At 39.0% G+C, this 21,851-nt stretch overlaps 1 protein-coding gene across 8 annotated transcripts in view; it reads left to right on the forward strand.

Moving 5' to 3' along the window:
* LOC148660003 (uncharacterized) overlaps window positions 1-21,851 on the forward strand; it is a 95,365-nt gene that overhangs the window by 2,560 nt on the left and 70,954 nt on the right. For 2 of the 8 annotated variants that reach the window (XM_088634024.1, XM_088634029.1), the window contains exons 1-10: window positions 3,236-3,348; window positions 4,597-4,701; window positions 5,444-5,554; window positions 7,168-7,293; window positions 7,417-7,542; window positions 8,131-8,256; window positions 9,238-9,363; window positions 9,511-9,636; window positions 9,951-10,076; window positions 11,854-11,979. In XM_088634024.1, coding sequence (XP_088490150.1) covers window positions 3,267-3,348; window positions 4,597-4,701; window positions 5,444-5,554; window positions 7,168-7,293; window positions 7,417-7,542; window positions 8,131-8,256; window positions 9,238-9,363; window positions 9,511-9,636; window positions 9,951-10,076; window positions 11,854-11,979 — 1,180 coding nt within the window. In that variant the 5' untranslated portion in view covers window positions 3,236-3,266. Of the gene's footprint in view, window positions 1-3,165; window positions 3,349-4,596; window positions 4,702-5,443; window positions 5,555-7,167; window positions 7,294-7,416; window positions 7,543-8,129; window positions 8,257-8,398; window positions 8,517-9,237; window positions 9,364-9,510; window positions 9,637-9,950; window positions 10,077-11,853; window positions 11,980-12,235; window positions 12,362-12,508; window positions 12,635-13,208; window positions 13,332-13,939; window positions 13,967-15,458; window positions 15,486-16,175; window positions 16,203-16,383; window positions 17,574-21,851 lie in introns of those variants that run through there. The other 6 variants (XM_088634034.1, XM_088634025.1, XM_088634026.1 and 3 more) reach the window with 6 other exon arrangements.

Raw genomic sequence — 21,851 nt, forward strand, 5'->3', positions numbered from 1 at the left:
AGCCTGGATGAAATCATAGGGTACCTGTTCCGTTTTCATGGGGATTGTAGCACTAGTTCATTCTTGAATCTTTGAAGTCCCAGGCCGATATTCACTCTGCACCTGTAACATTGAAAATGTTCTTTCCTCCAAAGTGTTTCTGATACATATATTAATATCACTCATACCTATATTACACCAGAGAAGATACAATGTTGTTAATCTGAGGTTGACTATAGTCAGGTAACACCTCATCTTATGAGGGTTTTCTAAAAATTAATAAAACTTTTTTTTTCCTGTAACCAGGAGAATTATTTTTAACAATGTAGAAAATCTGCTGGATTGTGCAGGTTTGGCGTTGCACACCTATGATCTAAAATCAGCAATAAGATACTGAGTGTTGGGCCTCATGTGACTTCAGGCTTGTGAAGATGCGAGAGATCTAGTGTCTTCTTTTAGTGAACAGGAACATGGCTGGTCATGTGGCCAGCCTCACCTTACCTCACCTCACCCGCGTCCCTTAGAATTTGGAGGGAAAAATGTGTTTGTGAAGTAAAGATGTAAAATATGAGCATGTGAAAATCTTTCAGGGTCTTGAGCAATAAAAAAGCATCATAAAAGATTTACAGTTCTCATTTGCCATTGTTCTTTCTTTTCTATATAGTTGATGTGACTCTGGACCCTAATACAGCACATCGCAGTCTCATCCTGTCCAAGGATGAGAAACAAGTGAGGCTGGGTGATCGAAGACAGACTCTACCTGATTCTCCACAGAGATTTCACCCTGTTGTTTCTGTGCTGGGCAAGGAGGGATTCTCCTCTGGGAGACTATACTGGGAGATGGAGGTGGGGGAGAAGACTAAATGGACTTTAGGAATTGCGAGAGAGTCCATCAGCAGGAAGGGGGATATTAACCTCGGCCCTGAGAATGGCTACTGGACTATGTGGTTCAGGAATAATGAATATAAGGCACTTGAAGACACCTCTGTTCTCCTGTCACTGAGTACAAAACTCGAGAAGGTGGGGATATACTTGAATATAAGTTACCATTAAATGGGCAATTTGGAAACACTAGAACACAACACATTTAATACTTTAGTTAGTTCTTAGGTTCAATTAAGTCAACCAAGCCAAATGCAGTATCTTAGAACTACAAGCTGCTTGCATTTTCATTCCTTATGATCTTTCAATTCAATGATCAAATTAAAAGCTTTAATGCTCAAACTGAAATTGTTCAGAGTGTTTAGAAATTGCTGATTTTAAGAGTGATCTGTGAAACCTGATCCAACTCCTAGGATGACCAATCCCTGCCTTATAGTAATTCTAATAAGGACAAAAAAACAGCCATAATGCCAAAATTAATGGGTACAGTGGCAAATAAATGTCCTTGTAAGACGGGTCATTTCAGTCTGTACCATAAATAAAAAGTGTCCATTTTATTCTTAATACAATGAGAGCTAAATAAAAATTATCTTTAATGCTAACATTTTAGAAACAGCATACAATAAGAGGGTCTATTAGATGTAAATGTCTATTCAACATCAACTCCCAACTTGGACCTCGTGTCCCACACAAAGAAAAATTCACAAGCTTCAACCCTGACCCGGTCTTCAGCAGGTGATTATTGTGTGTTTTTATCTTACTCGGTGGAGGGTGAAATAGAATATCTCTGGGATAACAACAGGAAATGTCTCAACAATGAGACGAAAACGTCTGACAAATTCAGTGGATATTTCACTCAGATGTTTATCAGGGAAGAAATCAGCAACATGCCTGAGGCTTAGGAAAGACAATGTTCCAAATGAAATAGCATTTGTATAGAAGAGGCAAGACATGCTACAGATACTAGAAGCACTCAAGATTAATTTCCTGGGTATGATGATATCCTATCAATTACTGAAGGAAAACAGAGATATTCCCAGGCTGTTATCAAACCTCTTCCAACAGCTTGTTGAAGTCACACCTAATTTCATTTTTACAGTGCCTAAAGAAAAAGTGGAGAAGTGACCCCTTAAACAGGAATTATTCCTGCCTTGTACTTGGCTAAGGACCTAGCTAATATCCTTACGTCCTTGTCCTTGTCCTCAGGTTGTTTTCATCTCCCAGAATCAGCAGTGCATGTACAGACCAGCAACAGATACTAATGAACTTGAACTTGAACTTTATTGCCATATGTAACATATGTACATGTACTGGTCCAATGGAATTCTTACTTACAGAAAGTCTCTCAATTGTTAAAACAAGTGTAAAAACACAAAAAGCAGACAGTGCATCAAGACAATATACAAACAGTAGACAATGTACAAGTAAACAAGTAAAGAGTTTGAATGTAAACAATGCAGACGTGTAAACAATGACTGCAGATGTGCAATCAATAAGAAATCATAATGAGGTAGATGGTGTAGGTGTGGTCCGAGGGGCATGGCTAAATGTGTTCGCCAATCGCACTGCTTGTGGATAGAAACTATTGAGGAATCTGGTGGTAAGTGTCCGTATGCTGTAAAAAGGCAGCGTCTTTTGGATGACACATTAAACTGAGGTCCCGACTCTGTGGTTCTTAAAATCCCAGGGTGCTTCTCGAAAAGTGAGCGATGGACCAGATGAAGCAGGGGAGCTGCAGGCAATTAGGAAACATCTTAGCAGAGCTGAGCTGAGCAGCTTCTCAGGAAAGCCTAATCTAAGATTAATTAGGTGGATCCTGCGCGTGGGCGGATGGCTGGTTGAAAATAAGGATCCGAAGGAGGCGACGGGATCCGAATCGTTAATCCAGAGAGCAGTCTAGGTCGTGAAACAAAAGGTCGTTATCGGAAGGTCGAGAGAGAACTACTGTAGAAGTCGAGATCTAAGAGGAGGGCAGCTCTTGCTGAGAAAGTCTCAATGATGAGTGAGGACGGATTGAGGAGAGAGGGTTTAAATAGAAAGGAGCGTGGTGTCAACTAGTGCATGAGTGGAGCAGAGTGTGTGTGGATACGTGGTGTTGCCTGCATGCTTGTGTGCGATTTGCGACACAGGGCTGAGCTGAGCAGAGCTGAGCTGAGAAGGGCTGAGCAGGGCAGAGCAGGGCAGGGCTGAGCAGAGCTGAGCTAAACTGAACTAAACTGAGCTAAGCTGAGCAGAGCTGAGAAGGTCTGCGCAGTACTGAGCACACAGGCAGACATGATGCAATAGCAGGCCAAGGAATTGGGTGCATTTCCACACAACAATCCTCCCCTCCCCCTGACCTAGCCCTTCAGAGATAAAAGAGAAGTCCCTCTTGAGACAGCCCGCAGAGTTGGCGCTCAACAGAGATGGGGAATCCTAACAAAGACGTGGAGCTTAAAACCATGAGGAAGCTGACAGAAGGGCCGTCACACACTGGGAAACTTGAAGGTACAGTCCGGACGTCAATCTGAAAAATAGCCTTAATTTCTGAATTCATGAACTAATCTCTGAGGACAAGTAACACTGTTCATAACCTGCATTTTATATAGCAGCTTTCATGGGCCAAATTGCCTCCTTTTGTTTTTAACTGATTCAACACTTATGTTAAAAAATAATTCTTACAATATTATTCACTTCACAAGAATTGTTTTTTTCAACAAAGGCAGGGGGGGCTTTTACTTACAGTTACCCAATGCCTATGTTTCCCATGTTAATAAATTATCATTCATCCATTTTCAGTCCATTTTCCTCATGAGAGTTGTAAATGCTCTTTATTTTCTATATATTAATAGTAATAAAATTGTTCATCTCAATTAGAAATGCCAACAGTTTAGTGTCCAACAGTCCTTGATTGGAAATATATGATAAGGTTCAGCCAGGGCAGAATTTCTGTTATCTGTATCTCATTGATTACAATATTTCAAAGACTTAATAAAGTTGAATTTTTGGATTGACAAAGTCTCTTTTCCATCAACAATAAAGCTCCTAGCTCTGAAATATACTCCTCTGAATATACCAAATTCAGTTTCAGTTTTGGTGAGTTCTCATGCCTGTATCTATCCATTCAGTTTACCACAGGTCAAAATTCTGAGGCAAATGTTTGCCTTAGTATTAACAAGAAAACAACTGGATTCATGTATTTTGTGAAGCATTATTTTTTGCTGCTGTATAGAAACACAAATGTTATAACAAAAAGAAAAAGCTAAAGTATGATTCAGTCATCTCAAGTAAAGTGCTTGAAAACTGGAAACATTGCAAATGAAGTGAAGAGAACTGTGATTATATATTGTCATATTATACACAGTGGAACTACACACGTGCAAAACCTTTGATTCCATTACTGGTACATAAAAATAATGTGAATCATAATTTGAAAAAAACAAGCCACATCTAAAAAAATCCATACTTACTTAATAGAGATTGGCACATTGCAGCGTGCAGGAGTTTTTTTTATATTTGACAATATCAGATATGAGCACTTTCTACTTCCCTGTCAGCCCCAGTTGCACAGAATACAGAACCCAATTTGCTGAATGAGCGCAGTGCTGTTCCTTTGTTTAATTCTGACAGTTATCTTTAAGTTGGTGACCTGTTATAAAAAGATAGCAATAGCAAAAGGACAGCTCTGTTGGTTTCAAGTACTGTACTGGCACTAAAGTCATCAAAGATCACCAAGTCTCTTATTCCCATTCCCAGGGACTCAGCCAAGCTCAGAGAGGAGAGTGTCTTCCTACAGGAGCCTTGCGCTGGTCTTTGCCATTCTGTGGATCAGCACTCTCAGTGCTGGAGTGGGTCTCTACTGTGAGTACCAGCAGGGAGCAGTTCAGTGCTGACACTGGGAAGTTTTGTATTGAATGTACTCTGCTGCATATTGGTGAATGTATAGCGCAATGTATATGTACATTTAAGGAACAAGTAAAGGTTAATTCCATGCTGAAAAGAGGAGAAAAGAAACACAATGTTTTGGGTGTGGAGCCTTCTTCGGGTATCCTGTAAAGGAATAGGAGTTGGTAAGAAAGCCTGGTCTTGGAACAGATCAGTCACTGTGAGGAGATAGAATGATGGTTTGGTGAGAAAAGGGGGCAAGTAGCTCAGGGAGGAGGAGAAGGGCTGACGAAGAGATCTAGAAAAAGATTTAGCAGAAGGCATAGTGGGTCACAGCAGAAGTAGGCTGAAGCAGTTCAGGTGGGGAGCTGTGTCAGCATGCCTAGGCTGCAAAGGAAGAAAAAAAATAGTTTTTTTTCCATGCTGAAAAAATGAAGAAAGAAAACACAACGTTTCGGCCGTGGAGCCTTCTTCAGCTCAAACCTGAAGAAGGCTCCACAGCCGAAACGTTGTGTTTTCTTTTTCCTTTTTTTCAGTATTGAATAAACCCATTACTTGTTCCTTTACAGCCTACGCATGCTGACGCAGCTCCCCACCTGAACTGCTTATCAGTTCTAAGATGCTTTTGCAAAAAACAAATACTCACCAAGCCAAGGAGAAGTTCTGCTGAGTTGTCAGTGAGTTGCTGGTTTTCTCCTGCCTGTTTTTGCCCATTTAGTTTACCACAGGTCAATGGAACATTCTGAGGCAAGTGGCCTTCCTGAACATCCACTAACACTGCAGAACCAACTGGAGGATTTCCGAATGAACACGTCTAACCTCATAACTGGTAAAGATTGCATTTTTAAAAGCTTTGCATTTAAAATTGAGACCTGAATCGCGAACGATAGAATTCAGTAGTCGGTTTGAAAAGGCGAAAAACCTCAGTTCCTCTTCAGAAACCCGCAGAGTTTTATTTTAGAAGCTTCTAAATCTGGAACTAAACCTAGAAGTAACATACATTACACAGTGACTCCATGTCAGTCGTTTCTCTGATCGAAATCAGCTATACCACACTGATGGGCAAAACAGCTATCCGTAGCTGATTATACTGACGTTATTAACTAAAAAGTCAGAAGTAGAACTCTCTTCAGATGGTTCTACCTCTGTCAATGTTGTGGTGTGAGTAAGTTATATTTCTAAAATACACAGTGCCAATATGCAAGCTTATTGGCACCCCCCCATCAACTTTGTAAACCCTGTGCTGTAACCCTATCTGCAGATGGCACTGTACTTGAACTTCAGACTAAATTGAAAAACTTGGGGGAGATATTTGATTCAGGCATGATATTCGACCCAGATGTGCAACATATTGTCAGAAAATCTTTCTTTCACCTCAGTCTGATCAGAAAACAGTCTACCAATTACCAGACTATGTCCTATGTTATCACTAACTGTGGCTGAAAAGCTGATTGCTGGGCTTTCTAAATTCACATTGAACAAACTCCAGAATATCCAAATCCTGAATCCTGACCAGGTCTAGTGCAAGTGATCTCATTACTCCTGTCCTGGAGTCCTTGCACTGGCTTCCTGTCAAGTTTTGTGAACCTATAAGGCTCTGCATGGCTTGGCACCTCAGTACCTGTCTGAGCTACTATCGTCCTACTCCCCACCTCGCAACCCTCACTCTTCTAAATCTGGTTTCCTATCAGTCCCCCAAGCCCATGTACACTGTGGGTGACAGGGCCTTCTCCTGTTATGCCCCAAAGCTCTGGAACTATATCTCCAAGGATATCAGAGAGTCACGATTCTCTAAACTCCTGAAATCTTGACTCAAAACCTTCTTCTTTAGAAGAGCCTTTACTTAACTGGTTCTGTTCTTTACCCCTCTGCTCCTACTGTATTCAGCATCCCCATCTACTGTCTCCTCTCATTGTGTATTCTCATTATGCATATCTTGTGTATTTCTTTATTATTTTTGTTGTCATTCTGTAAAGCCACCTTTAAAGGTGCTATATAAAATAAAATGTATTATAAACCCTAGAAACATCTAGATGTAGTGTAAGACATACAGTATTTTGAGCATATAAAGTATTTGTCTAATGTCTAAAATAATGTTTAGCTAATGTAAGAGGTCAGCCAGGTTTAAGAATTTTAAAGAGGGAGGAGCCACCAGGACATGGAAAATATACGTTTTACACTACATCTGTGTAAGGCAATCTCTATTGGCATGTTCTCAATCTTAACTTGACACCTGCTTAGGAATAACACATGTACAGATTTTCCTACCATGCTACCTAACGCAATAAAGTGTATTACACTGCTGTACAATTGACTGGTTCATATCACCTGATTTCATGTTTTTAAAACATTAAACATGTTTTACATTTTGACTGATCAGCTTTAGCTACCCAATAGTAACAAGATCAATGGAAAAAAACTATTCTTTTGTTAATTCTGCAGAACTACAGAACAAGCTACAAATCCTTCAACAAGAATATTCTGACCTTCAAAAAGACCATGCCGATGTAGTGAGAAACTTCAGAAATGTGACTGAAACTTGTCAGCTTACACTGAACTCCACGACAGGTGATGTTTACAGTTATAAGCCTCCCATTTGTGTGGCTTTTTAAACAATCATTTTGAGGACTTTCTGTACATAACCTCAGGTTTCAAGATCAACTGAAAATATCTCTTATGTGCTTCACCCAGAACTTCTGATGTCTCTGGAGAGCCTTCAAAAAGAGCACTCTACCCTTCAGAAAGACCACTCCGATCTACAGGAAAGTTACAGGAATGTGTCAAACGGCCAATTGCTTACCTTGAGATACAGCACTGGTAATTTATTCTCTAGAGTTTCTATTAACTAATGAAATAATGTAAACAAAAATCTATTAAGCAAATAATTTCTCAGCTACAAATACTGAGTGTGGAAGAGGAGCATGAGTGCTTTGCACTGAGAATATTATGTGTTTGTATAATACTGAAGTATACAGAGCATTCTGGGACTCTAGCAATAGAGTCTAATATAAATAGACATTATCATTGTTTACTTGTTTCTGTAAATAGTGATATGAATGATCAAATTACGACATCAGACATCTTGCAGATGTTTTAGTTCTTCATTTGTGGATAAAAGGAGATGTTAGCAGTTCTGCTGGCTTTTATTCTCCTTAACTTCAGAAGCGAATAAGGATGAAGCCAAATGTGACAATTATTGTTTCCATTACTGTATATCCAAATTTTGCAAAAATCTTCAGACCCATCAAAGGTAAAATGTTGATTTTCACCAAGATCATTCAGTGATGACCTACAACGTAATAGGTTCTGAATTTTTTCCACCATGGCTTTATCAATGATCATCCTGAAGATGTACGCCAACACAGTTTACAAAAGTACATGAAAGTTCTTGTGTTTGGCCTCCAGAACTACAGAATTCACTGAAGAACCTTCAAAGAGACAACTTTGACCTTCAGGGACGTCTTTCCGACCTACAGAGAGACTACAGCAATGTGACGGAACACAGTCAGCTTACACAACAAGCCAAGACAGGTGTAGAACTTTGTGATGGTCTAGATCACATCTCATCCTCTTTATCTACTGAGAAATTGTTATTGACTAAAAGATTTTGACTTACAGAGACTCCAAAATCAGTTTAAATAAGCACTGCATGTTCATTTCTTCATGACTGCAGAAGAAACTGGAGACTCTTCAAAGGGAACATTCTAACCTTCAGAGAGACCATTCAGATCTACAGAGAAACTACAGGAATGTGACCAAGAGCCGTCTTCTCACACAGAAATCCAACACTGGTGAAACGTCAAGTTTTGATATTCATACCTCTCTAGTGGTCACAGAACCTGCTTCCCAGCAGTCTATTGACAATTTCACATCTCAGCCCATGACTGGTTAAAGGGAAACCAATACAGAACTGGAACTGCAGCTACATTGAAGATATCACATTTAAAACATCAAATGTAATAGAAAATTCTTCTTCAACAAAGTGGGGAAAATCTATGCCTTGGTATATTTTTAGCAGATATTTATGATTATAACCTCAAAAAAATATATCTTCTTTGTAGTGACACTAGAGGGATGAATACTATTTTTCTGGTAACCGTGAAATATCCCATATCAAATGACTTCACACTGCCATACATTTTTACAGGCTTTGCCAGATATCGCACTCTCCACAAGACAAAGTTCTCTTAGTGAAAATTGACATGTAATGTCACACCCTTGTGCAGAACTACAGAAAAGGCTGAAGACTCTGCAAAGAGAGCATTCTGATCTTTAGGGAGACCTTTCGGGTCTAGAGAGAAATTACCACAATGTCTCTGGCACTTGTGAGCTTGTGCACAAATCCAAGACTGGCAAATGTTTGATTATCAGTTGCTTCTTTAATAATGACTTTTACATCACATTGAGCTATTTTATGTCTTATGGCTTTTTATTGCTGATCTTTTAAGGACTGCATTACATCATAATTTTTAGCTAAAACAAATTCAAATATGTATTTTCTGGAATATCCAGAGCTGGAGAAGAAACTGCAAACCCTTCAAACAGACCACAGTGACCTCCAGAGAGACTGTTTGGATCTACAGAGAAACTGTACCAATATGACAAGAAACTGTCGGCTCATACAGCAGTCAAAGACTGGTGAGTCACTTTTTGTGCTCTACGAAACAATACAAGGAGATTTCTTTCATGTTCCTCTCTTTACTTCTGTTGATCATCAACTAAAAGTTCTACTCTACCAATGACTCCAAGATTAGGTGAAATTCATTCCTTGTGTTCTATATCCAGAACTGCAGAAGAGCCTGGAGACTGTTCAAAAGCAACATTCTAACCTTCAGAGAAGCCTTTCAGATCTACAGAGAAGCTACATGAATGTGTCAGAGAGCCATCTTCTCACACAGAGAACCAACACTGGTGAAACATCATGTTTTGAAATTCTTACCTCTATAATGGTCAACAATCCTTCTCTCCAACAGTTTATTGACCAATTTCTGGTCTCAGCCCATGCCAGATGTTTATGGTTATAATCTCAGCAAAATATGTCTTGTTTGTAGTTACATTGGAAGGAAAATGCATTTACTGTATTATTATCCTGACAACTGTTAAATATCCATTGTCAAATGACTTCACAGTGTCATCCTCTTTCAAGGCTTTGACAGATTTCACCATTTCCTCAAGACAGATTTCTCTTGGTGAAACATGGCATTTAATGGCTCTCCATTGTGCAGATCTACAGAAGAAGCTGCAGGCTCTGCAAAGAGAGCACTCTGACCTTCAGATAGACCATTCAGACCTGCAGAGAAGATACAGCAATGTCACTGGTACTTGTGAGCTGCTGCACAAATCCAAGACTGGTAAACTTTTATAATTAAATGTTGCTTCCTTTCTAAAGACCTCACATCAAATTGGCCTTTATTCTTGACGCTTTATGGCTTTTCATAGATAATTATCTTGAAGATCGGACTATATCATAATTCCTTACTGTTAAATAGTGCTTTCCTGGACACTCCACTCAAATCATTTTACAGGTAATGGAGACTCTCCTCCACCACCACCTGTGTGCAGCCCCACCTGGATAATGCTCAAGTACTCTCACCACACATCAGCTCTCAGTGGGGATGAGAACAGAGTGATAAAGCCATTTCATAAATTAGTTATTAAGAGGCCATGATTGGTAAAGGCGAGGGGAAAATTTGGCCAGGACACTGGGGTTAACATCTCCATACTTTTCGAGAAATGCTCTGGGTTTTTTAATGACCACATAGAGTCAGGACCTCAGTTTTATGTCTTATTTAAAGGACAAAGCTTATCTTACTATTACGGGGTCCTCGTCACTATAGTGAGATATTAGGACCCACGCAGACCGCAGGGTGAGCCCCCTCTACTGGTTCCACTAACAGCTCTTCCAGCAGCAACCTTAGCTTTAACAAGAGGTCTCTCATCCAGGTACTGACCAGACTCACACCTACTGAGCTTCAGTGGGGCTGCCAGCTGTGAATTGCAGGGTGATAGAGCTGTGGGCTAATATATAATAATGTTTAACTAAAACAAATTCAAATAGGACAAATATGATGAAATATGACAATACAACGAGTTTTTTACAGTTCCTAGTTTCTTTACTTCAGTTGATCATTGTTACGTCCCAGTGTGTGATCTATATGTGTTTTGTTGTTATTTTCCACACTGTTGACCTTGATTGTTCTCCCTTCCCCAGTGGCCCACCATTTAACCACTGTTTCCATATGACATCATCATCAATCAGCCGTCAGCCAATCAGAACTCATCTTTTTCAGTATAAAACATGGGGGCTTTCAGAAGGAAGATGCCTTTTGTTTGACTTCGGTCCCGCTTGGTTTTGGTTATGGCTTCGCTTCGCTTCGCTTCGCTTCGCTTTTGATTTAGCTACGGCTTTGTTGGTTTCTGTTCGTTTCTTTGTACTTTAGTTTGTTTGTGTGTTTATCCTTGTTTTGCCATTACCTTGCCCCAACGTGTTATATGTTCAACCTTTGTGTTTTTTTGTACCCTGTTCCTGTTGATTACTCTCGTTTTCCCTTATTTGTATTCCTAGTTCACTTGTGTTTTTGTGTGAACTTTTGTGTATAAGGTTAGTTTAGGTTGTAGGGTACATTCTACACACTTAGTTGATTTTGTATTAGTAACAGTAGATTAGTATGGGTGAGTGCTGTTTGTCTTGTATGGTTTTGGGTAGTCAGTGCAGGTTAGCTAGGGTGTTGAAGACGCCGAAGACCGTGTGTTTCGGGTTTTCTTTTGTAGTCAGGTCAGCTTTCCCTCACTGTCCTAGCCAGCTCCATTTGTGTTTCTTTTCTTTTCTTTGGCACCACTCTAGTTCCCTTACCCTTGTTATCATGCTTCCTAGTCCCTCACCAGAACCCACATGCTTTCAAAAATTATCCTAAATGTTACACCTCTTTACCCCTACACACTTGGGGTAGTAACATTATCTCCAGTATCCCTCAATATCTGAGTTGACTTCTGATCCCCTAGACTAGTCTAGGGGTATGATTCTCGCCTGGGGTGTGAGAAGTCCTGAGTTCATATCCCAGACGAGCCCCCAATAATGTTATAACCCCAAGTCGTAGGAGAAATAAGTCCCTTGTGTTCTTTGTCCAGAACTGCAGAAGACTCTGGAGTCTCTTCAATCAAAACATTCAAGTCTTCAGAGAGAACTTTCAGATCTACAGAGAAACTACAGGAATGTGACAGACAGCCATCTTCTCACGCAGAGATCCAACACTGGTGAGCTTCATGTTTATCCATTCATAGCTCACTGGTGACCAACAAACCTTCTTCCAACTGTTCATTGACCAGTTTCAGGTCTCAGCCCAAGACTGGTTGCAGGAACCCAATTCACACAATTTCTTCTTTGTACCTGAACTGGCAAGAAAATATAGTAATCATATTTTGTAACTTTTAAAATATCCCTCATTACCCTCTCCTCATGACAAAGTTGCTCTGGTAAGAAAAAGTCATTCACCTTCTCTCCATTGGGCAGAGCTACAGAAGAAGCTGCAGACTCTTCGAAGAGAGCACTCTGACCTTCAGAGAGACCATTCAGACCTGCAGAGAAACTATGGCAATGTGACTGGAAGTTGTCAGCTTATGCAGAAAACCAAGACTGGTAAACATTTATGACTAAATGTTACTTCACATCCCACTGAGCTTCACACTTCAATCCTTTGTTTTTATTGACAACTTAAAGATGCCTGATGGTCACTTCAATGTTTATCTAAAATATATTCCTGTGTTCCATATGTTGATTATCCAGAGCTACAGAAGAAACTGGAGACACTACAAAGAGGACATTCTGACCTTCAGAGAGACCATTCACTCCTAAAGAAAAACTACAGCAATGTCACCATAAGCTATCGACTTACACAGAGCTCCAAGACGGGTGAGCCACATCCATCTTTTTTCTAACCACCTCATCCGGATTGCAGGGAAGCCGGATCCTATTTCAGCAAGCAATAGGCCCCAGGATACACTCTGTAAGGGACACCAGCCCATCACAGGGAAGACAGATACAAATACAAACACATTTCACACCTAAGCCAATTTTCTCAGAAGTCAGTTAACCTACCCCTATGTCTTTGGACTGTGGGAGGAATCTGGAGCACCCGGAGGATACCCACACGAACATGGGGAGAACACACAAACTGCACATTTGAATTCAAGACCTCAGCGCTGCGAGACAGCATTGGTCACCATTTGCCTCTGGGCTGCCCCTGGTGAGTAACAGTTTCTCAATATTCACCTAGTATATTTCGGCAGCAATTAATATGCTTCATACGGTACATACACATTACATCTATTTCCATATGAAGAAATACTTTTCATGAACACACTCTAAACAAGCATTTAGGTGCTACTTCACTCTTGCCAAAGTTACAATCATACTCTCTGCTTGAATAAAGGACTAAATTGAAAATATGTCTTATCTTCACTAAAATGTGGTTTGTGTCACCCAGAGCTACAGAAAAAAGTGAAGAATGAGGAGGCTGAAAACTCCAGACTGCAGAGTCTCTACACCAGCATGAAGGCCAGTTATCTCCCCATAGAGATGTGTTTCCCCAGTGACACCAACAAGACCGGTAAATCACTATGTTATTGATTTGCTCTGTACTACTTCATGTATTTTTGTGAGAAAGAGAATACCCCAACTCCCACCAGCTCACTAAAGTTTAAATACTAGTCTTCAGTCTTCTCTTCCCAAAATTCTTTGCACAGGAACCCTTCCAGCAATAACATCCCACCAATCAGTTCATTTTATAGGAGAGTTATGAGCACTTGCTCCGCGTGGCCAAGTTGCAATCTTTCAAGACAAGTGGGTTAAAGCCAATTGGGTATAAATTGGAGAAATCAGACCTTTCTTGACACCAGTCTTCAGCCAGGCATCCTTCTGCCTATCCCACTAGACCACCAATGTGTCTGTCCCATTGTTAATTTGTAGGAGAGTTCTGACTGGATAAGTATCATGGCCAAGCTGTTGTTCCTTAAGCCAAACATACTGTAGTAAAGCCTTAAAGCTTTGTGTGATTAATTCAAATGCAAGATTTTGCGGGACAAATATGTGTGTCTCCTGAAAAACCACAGGATGAACAGTCAACACCACAAAAACTGAAGTGATTTTATTTGTATTTTTGTAATTCTGAAAAGACAGACTTTATGCTCACTTATTGTTAATGTTCTTTTATTTCAGTCAGACGTGTGTTTTCTGAGTATTCAAGTAAGTTGGTTTTATTTGAAATACTTATTTTAATTTCAATTATAGTTGTAATACAGCTTTTATATTAATATTAGGTCTTAACCAAAAGCACATAATAAAACGGATTCAGTAAAACTAGGGTTAGGACATTTTTCCAGATCACAGCCATGTGGAATATGTTAGTAACCTCTCAATAGAAACATTGTACATACTGACTGGGGAGAAAAAAAGGTGTTGCTTTAAATGTTGAATGAGTAGTATCAGGATTAAATGTGTCCTCAGTGAATTAGGAAAGATTGTGAGATTTAATACTCAGAATTAGGAAAAAACACATCTTCAATTCTCATGTATTCATACTTAAATTGAAATAAAGTAAAGCTGCATGTAACTGCCAAAATAAAGGAAACACTTGAGTAAATGAGAGATTAGACAAAGTACATGGAAAGCAAGTGTTTCCACATGGGTGTGGATCCCTGAGTTAATCAAGCCAGTAACAGCCCATCAGGATCAGGGTCATGTATAAAAATGTAAGGCTGACCTGGTTGTCCATTGTTTTGGCTGCCAGGTCTTGAGAAAGAGATCTCAGTCTCTATGAGAGAGGGGTGATTGTTGGGGCTCTTTTGGCAAGAGATTAGTGATGAAGGCTGCTCAGCTTGTTGATGTTTCATGAGGAACAGTGCCTAAGGTGATGTTGGCATGAAGGTCTGAGGGAAAGACATCATCACTCTGGGGCAACTGTGGACAAATGTGCATAATCCTCAACAGTGATGTCCTTTCATCTGTTTGAGATGCGAGGCAATATGAAAGAATAACTCTGAATCATTGGACTGTAAATGGCAATGAGGCATGAGCAGGCAGTTTCATCAAGTACAGTCCATCAAGAACTTCACAGAGAGGGATACAGTGGTCAGATTGTGATGCATAAACCCCTTATACACCAATGTAACACAGGCAATGGTCAACTGAGATGGTGTGCGGTACATTTTCCTGGCATGGTTTAGGCCCACTCAGCCCTTTAGAAGGCACAGTGAATGCCAACAAACCATCCTGAGTGATCAGGTTCATCCAGGGTGAAGCATCTCTAATAGGAGAGAAATCTTCCATGAAGACAATGCCCCTATCCACAGGGCACAGGTGGTCACTGAATGGTTGGATGAGCATGAAAACGATGCCACTGCCATCCCAGTCACCCGATTTCAACCCCATTGAACGCTTATGGGAGATTCTGGAGTGAGACAGCGTTTTCCACCACCATCAACAAAAACATTCATCTCATTCTTTCATGAGAACACGATGGTTTTCTCTTGAAAAAATGGTGTCCAGTACAGTGCCATTCACTTGTAGAATCTATGTCAAGTTGCGTAGCTGCTCGTTGTTGGCCCAACACCCTATTAAGATACTTTGTCAGTGTTTCCTTTATTTCGACAGTGACCTGTAAGTAAAAACACAGATAGTAAAATAATGAAGAAGTATTATTAATATATTTAATAAGTGCTGAATGTCTTTACAACAGGAAAGGAAGGAGTTACCCACATACCAGGTAAATATTTGTCTTTTCATTTCCTCTTGAAAGGTCTAGTAAATATATTATTGTGAATAAAAATCATAGCATGTGATTGAATGGATTTAAATACATTGATAATAATCGATTGATTAAATAACTGCATTTCATGAAGATAGTTTGTATTAATATTTTAAATATATTTAATGATATATCCGAATATATATATATAATTTAGTTGTATATATAAATATGATTAAAACTTACAATCAACCTTCCCTACTTACATTTACTGTTCTAGGAAGGTCTAGTTATGATTCTGAAATACAAATCATAGAATATGATTGAATGACTATAAATGAACATAATAGTTTGTAGCTCATCAGGATGGCTGAGTGGAATTTAGAAGACAAGGGCTTAACTCTAATCTGCTGTTTTGTTTATAGTAGCATTACTTAGAACATTTGTCATTAAACTATTTTCTTTTTCTATCAGCCTTAGCAAAGTACAGTATTCAACCTGTAGGGCACTTCCTTATCTGTCAAGTTGCTAGACTTTGGAACTACTGCAAACCTTTAAAGAAAAATAATGTTTGTTTTTCTGATAACAAAAACAAATTTGTCATAAACTTTAAGTGCCAGAAAATGCTTTAGGAACACAGCAGTGTGGATTGTGTTAATGGACCTGACTTCACAGCAGACAAATAACTAAACTCCTTTTCTTCCCCAGTGTGGATGTGGATTCGTGAGGCCTCAGGTACTGTTTTCCCATCATCTCTCTTTAATAGTGTTTCCTGTCACCACCACACCAGGTCACACTCAACTCTGAACAGAAGCATTGTAAAAGAAGTAAAAATAGAGTCATAAATGTATGTCAAATCATACAGTACAGTATATGTACAGTTCTCATTGGTCATTGTTGTTTCTTTCCTAAACAGTTGATGTGACACTGGATCCCAATTCAGCGCATCCCAGTCTCATCCTGTCCGAGGATGGGAAACAAGTGAGGAAGGGTGATCGAAGACAGACTCTGCCTGATTTTCCAAAGAGATTTGATCCTGTTTCTTGCGTCCTGGGAAGAGAGGGATTCTCCTCTGGGAGACATTACTGGGAGGTGGAGGTGGGAGAGAAGACTGCCTGGGATATAGGTGTCGCCAAAGAGTCCATCAACAGGAAGGGGAAGATTATACTGAGTCCCAGTAACGGTTACTGGACAATATGGCTGACAAATGCAAATGAGTTTAAAGCTGTAGCTAACCCTCCTGTCCGCCTGCCCCTGAGCCTGAAGCCCCAGAAGGTGGGGATATACTTGGATTATGAGGAGGGACAGGTCTCCTTTTACAATGTGGAGACCAGGAATCACATCTACACTTTCACTGACACCTTCACTGAGAAACTCTACCCATTCTATTACCCTGGTGTCATGGATGGTGGTAAAAACAAAGATCCACTGATCATCTCTCATGTCAGTCACACGGACTGAACATGAAATTGGTATCTTAAGATAATTATGTTTGCATTAATACAAATTAACTGCTTTTATGAAATGAATGCTTCACTGCTGTAATTTGGCATTGTAATGTGGAATCATTTATAATTATTAGACTGCTTTGTAGGAAACATGATAAACGAATCCCCAGATGTGGTTTGTGGTGTGTGTGGCTGAGGGATGAGGTCTACAAGGGCTTTGATCTGTCCTACTTTCACACAGCCCAAAGCCTCAGAAGGTGGGGGTGTATGTGGATTATGAAGAGGGACAGATCTCCTTTCACAATGTAGAGACCAGGAATCACATCCACACTGTCGCTGATACCTTCGCTGAGAAACTACATTCACTCTATTGTCCTGGTCTCAATAAGGACCAAACTCCACCCAGTTGATCACCTCTTTCTGAGAGTCCCACACATTGAATGTATATATATATATTTCTTCTATACACAAAATCCAGGCTGTCTTTGCTCATTGATGTGAATATGGTTCTTGTTCCTGTGGATGATTCTGGCATGAGAACCCAAGCACCTCTGTACTTTCAGTTCTGAATGTTCTGTAGCCTTTGAAAGTGTCAGTATGAAATTTACATACAACATACAGTATGTAACAGCTTTGCAATAAACCTCTTTTAAGTTTGTGTTCACTGTATTTATTAAGCATTCTTACTCTTACAGAATTTAATGGAGTTTACAAGGAAAGTTCATGAGGAAAGCCAATTTCAATCAGCCTCTGCAATCCTAAATTGGGATCATTTCTGATTTATGTTAGCTGTATCTCATTTATATAACAATATTTCAAAGAGTTTTGAATGTACTCAAGAACCAATGTCTCTCGGAAAAGAAAACTTGCGGAAAAAGTAGATTTTTCTTCTAAAAAATGTGAGATTCGAGATTCAACAATAAGGTAGGATGATTGTAGGATTCTACTAATAAGAATCAGTAAAATAATAAGGTTTGTTCTATGTGTATTTATTTAAACTAAACTGTAAAAGTGGAAAAATTTCCTTTGAAATTCATCGTTGTGTTTAAGAGAGCTGATATCAAATTCTTAGCGTGATGGGGCAGAGAGCTTACGTATTTAGTAAACATTTTAATGTAATAACATTTACTCGACTTGAAAGCTTACTTACAAAAATGTATTTGACCTAAGCAGGAGAGAGCCACAGACTTTCTACATTTCTAAAAGTCTCTTTTACTTCAAAACAAGAAGAATTTAAGCATTTAAGCATTTAGCTCTGAAATATATTAATTTCTAGCAGTATGAACAAGAGCTACTAAATTCAGGTACTTTGCAAAGCATTCATTTTTGCTGCTGTAAATCATAACAAAAGAAAAATATAGTGTTTTATTCAGACACCCCACATAAAGATTTTGAAAAATGCGAGCATTAGAAATTATGTGAAGAAAAGTGTGGTTTTATACTGTAATATTATACAAAGTATAACTACACATACTGAAAACCTTAGGTTCATTTGCCAATACATAAAATAATGAGAAACAGAATTTGAAAAACAAACCACATCTCTAAAATCCATTATTACAGTACAATGTGAAATTTCATACACATAATTTACAGTTAGATTGTGGCAATTTCTGTGTTTTTCCTTCTGGTCTTCAGAAATATGAATATAAATTAAACATATAAAAATATAAGAAAATTTGGTTTTGCAGATTAATATAGTAAGACAAAATAGAGTTTTGCAAACAGCAGTGTGCAGATGTTTAATTTTTATACTATAAAATATAAAAATAAGCACTTTCTACATCCCTCTTTGTTCGTTGCACAGAGTACAGAACATGATTTGCTGAATTTTGTACCTCTGAGCAGACAGACTTTATGCTCACTTTCTCTTAATGTTCTTTTATTTCAGTTAATCCAGTGTTTGCTGAATGCTCCCATAACTTTCTTAAAGTCTTGACACAGCTTTTACATAAGTATTAATTTTGACCCAAAGCAAATTATGATACATTCACAGAAACAGTAGAAGTAGAACATTTCTACCAGTAAAGCAAGCCAAAAATCTAGAAAAAGAATGAAAGTGTTTTATAAAAATATTGTTCATTGAGTGCAGACTTTCTTATCAACAGGAAAGGGAGAAGCTGTCCCTGTACAAAAATAATTAAACCTGAAGAAGGCTCCACAGCTGAAATGCTGTCTCTTCTTTTCTTCTTTCAGCATGGAATAAACCTTTACTTGTTCTTTTGCAGCCCACGCATGCTGACACAGTTACCTACATGACCGTAATTAAAATTACCTACTCTACTATTTTGCAGTCCTTTTTTCTAAAAATGTCGTGAATTATTTCAAATTAAATTCATAGCACATGACTTTATTGCTATCAAAGCACATAATGCATACACTTTAAAGATTAAATGACTCCAAAGGAAATGTCAATACAATAATGTCTATTTAGAACGGGGAAGACTGGTTACCTGGTTTGGTAGGATTCACCATGTCTTATAAGTCATCATTGAATAAGCAATTTGGAAAAACGTCTATTTTATTCTACATAAAGTAGTAGCTAAATTAATATTCTTTTACTGTAGAAACAGGGCACAATTAGATGGACTACTTGTAGAGATCTCTATAAATAAACACAGCTGAATGAAAACCACATTCATAGAACCTTACATGTTGCCACTAACAAGAAAGCTACACAAGAACAGACCACAGACCACAGACCACAGACCACACTACGGTTCAGTGAAATCCAAATTTGTATAAGAGCATGACTATTTATACCCCAGAGAAACTGTGACTGTCTGCAGAACATCGCTTCTGAAGGTGGACAGCATTTATGAGCATTCAGAGTTGAAATCAACTGATGTCTATTCAACACTCTCCCAGATTGGACCTGATGCCCCACACAAAGGAAATTCACAAGCTACAACCCTGACTCGGTCTTCAGCAGGTGATTATTGTGTTTTTTTATCTCACTTGGTGAAGGATAAGGTAGAATGTTTTTGGGAATGTTTTTGTAGAATGTTTAGAATGAAAAACATCTTGACAATATGTGATTCATTCAATGTATATTTCACTCAGGTGTTTACCAAGGAAAAGATCAGCACCAAACTTTATCAATACTAGAAACAGTTAAGGTACAATGATGGTCTTCTATCAATTACATTGAAGGAAATGGAAGACACGATTTCCAGGCTGTTGACAAACCCCTTTGAACAGCTACTGAAGTTAGGGATGATATCTACAGTATGGATTAGAAAATTGCTTAAGCTATCTTTCTTTTGTATTTCTTGCCATCACCACCACTCCAAGTCACCCTCAACTCTGAGCAGAAGCATCGCAGTAGGAAATTAAAATGGACCAATACATTTGTTAATAAAAATTGGTTCAGTTCTCACTTGTCAAGTGTAACATATTTGTTCCGAAATACTTAATATAACTCTGGATCCCATTTCATCCTGTTCAAGGATGTGAAAACAAGTGACATTGGCCACAAAAGGCAGAATCTCCCCAGCAATCCACACTTGATCCTTTCGTTTGTGTCCTGGGAAGAGAGGGATTCTCCTCTGGGAGACACTGGGGAAGTGGAGGCGGTGGGGAAGATTGACTGGGATTTAGGTGTTGCCAAAGAGACCAACAGAAATGAGAAGGTTATACTGACCCTTAAGAATGGCTACTAGACTATATGGCTGTGAAATGGGAATGAGTTTAAAGCTCTGGCTGTCCCCTCTCTCCTCCTCCCTCTGAGGGAGATTTATGCAGATTATGAGGAGGGACAGGTCTCCTTTTACAATGTGGAGACCAGGAATCACATCTACACTTTCACTGACACCTTCACTGAGAAACTGTATCCATACTTCAATCCCAGCATGGTCTCACACATTGTCCTGGTCTCACACATGGTGGAGAAAATAGGGATTACAGATCATCTCTCCTGTCAGCCAGATAGACTGAATATAACATTTCTGTTTTAATTTAATTATTTTTGCATTAATATAAAAAAAACTACTAGGATACTACCTAATTCGCTATTGTGCTATATGTGTGTGGAAATGTTAACCAAGTAAAAGGTTTAATTATTGTAATTTATGGTAGGAAGGGGGAGGTTAAAAGAAGCCCAAGTGTGGCTTGTGGTGTGTGTGGCTGAGAGGTAATGCATACAAGGCATTCGGTGGCATCTGTGTCCTCCTTTCAAAACCCAAAACCACAGAAGGTGGGGATCAATGTGGATTATGTCACTGACTTTGTCACTGAGAAACTCCACCCATTCTTTTGCCCTGGTCTCACAGATGGTGGTAAAAACAGAAATCCACTGATCATCTCTCCTGTCAGTCACACAGACTGAACATGAAATTGGTATTTTAAGATAATTATATTTGCATAAATACGAATTAACTGCGTTTATGAAATGAATGCCTCACTGCTGTAATTTGGAACTGTAATGTGCAGTCATTTAGAATTATTCTGCTGCTTTGTAGGAAAGGAGAGGTTATAAAAAGCCCCAGATGTGGTTTGTGGTGTGTGGTTGAGGGATGAGGTGTACAAGGCCTTTGGTCTGTCTTACTTTCACACAGCCCAAAGCCTCAGAAGGTGGGGTGTATGTGTGGATTATGAAGAGGGACAGATCTCCTCGTCTCAATAAGCACCAAACTCCACTCAATTGAGATACATTTATTTAAACATTAAATTGTGCATATAAAAACATATAACAGTCTGCCTGGATACAGATGGCAGATCTTACTGTGAGGGTTACCAAGATATGGAATATATTACAAAAAATACAAAACACAAAGAGATACAAAACAAAGAATATGCATTCTGTATACCATTTGCTTTACCAAATCGTGTCTCACGAATACAAATTCTACATTAGATACTCATAAGTAAATGCATTACTCATAATTGAATTCAATTGAATTGATATCAACCTGTGTTGAGGTCGCAGTTGAATTCT

This window comes from Lepisosteus platostomus, chromosome 6 (assembly GCF_059453375.1).
Source record: "Lepisosteus platostomus isolate fLepPlt1 chromosome 6, fLepPlt1.hap1, whole genome shotgun sequence".
Classification (NCBI taxonomy): Eukaryota; Metazoa; Chordata; class Actinopteri; order Semionotiformes; family Lepisosteidae; genus Lepisosteus; species Lepisosteus platostomus.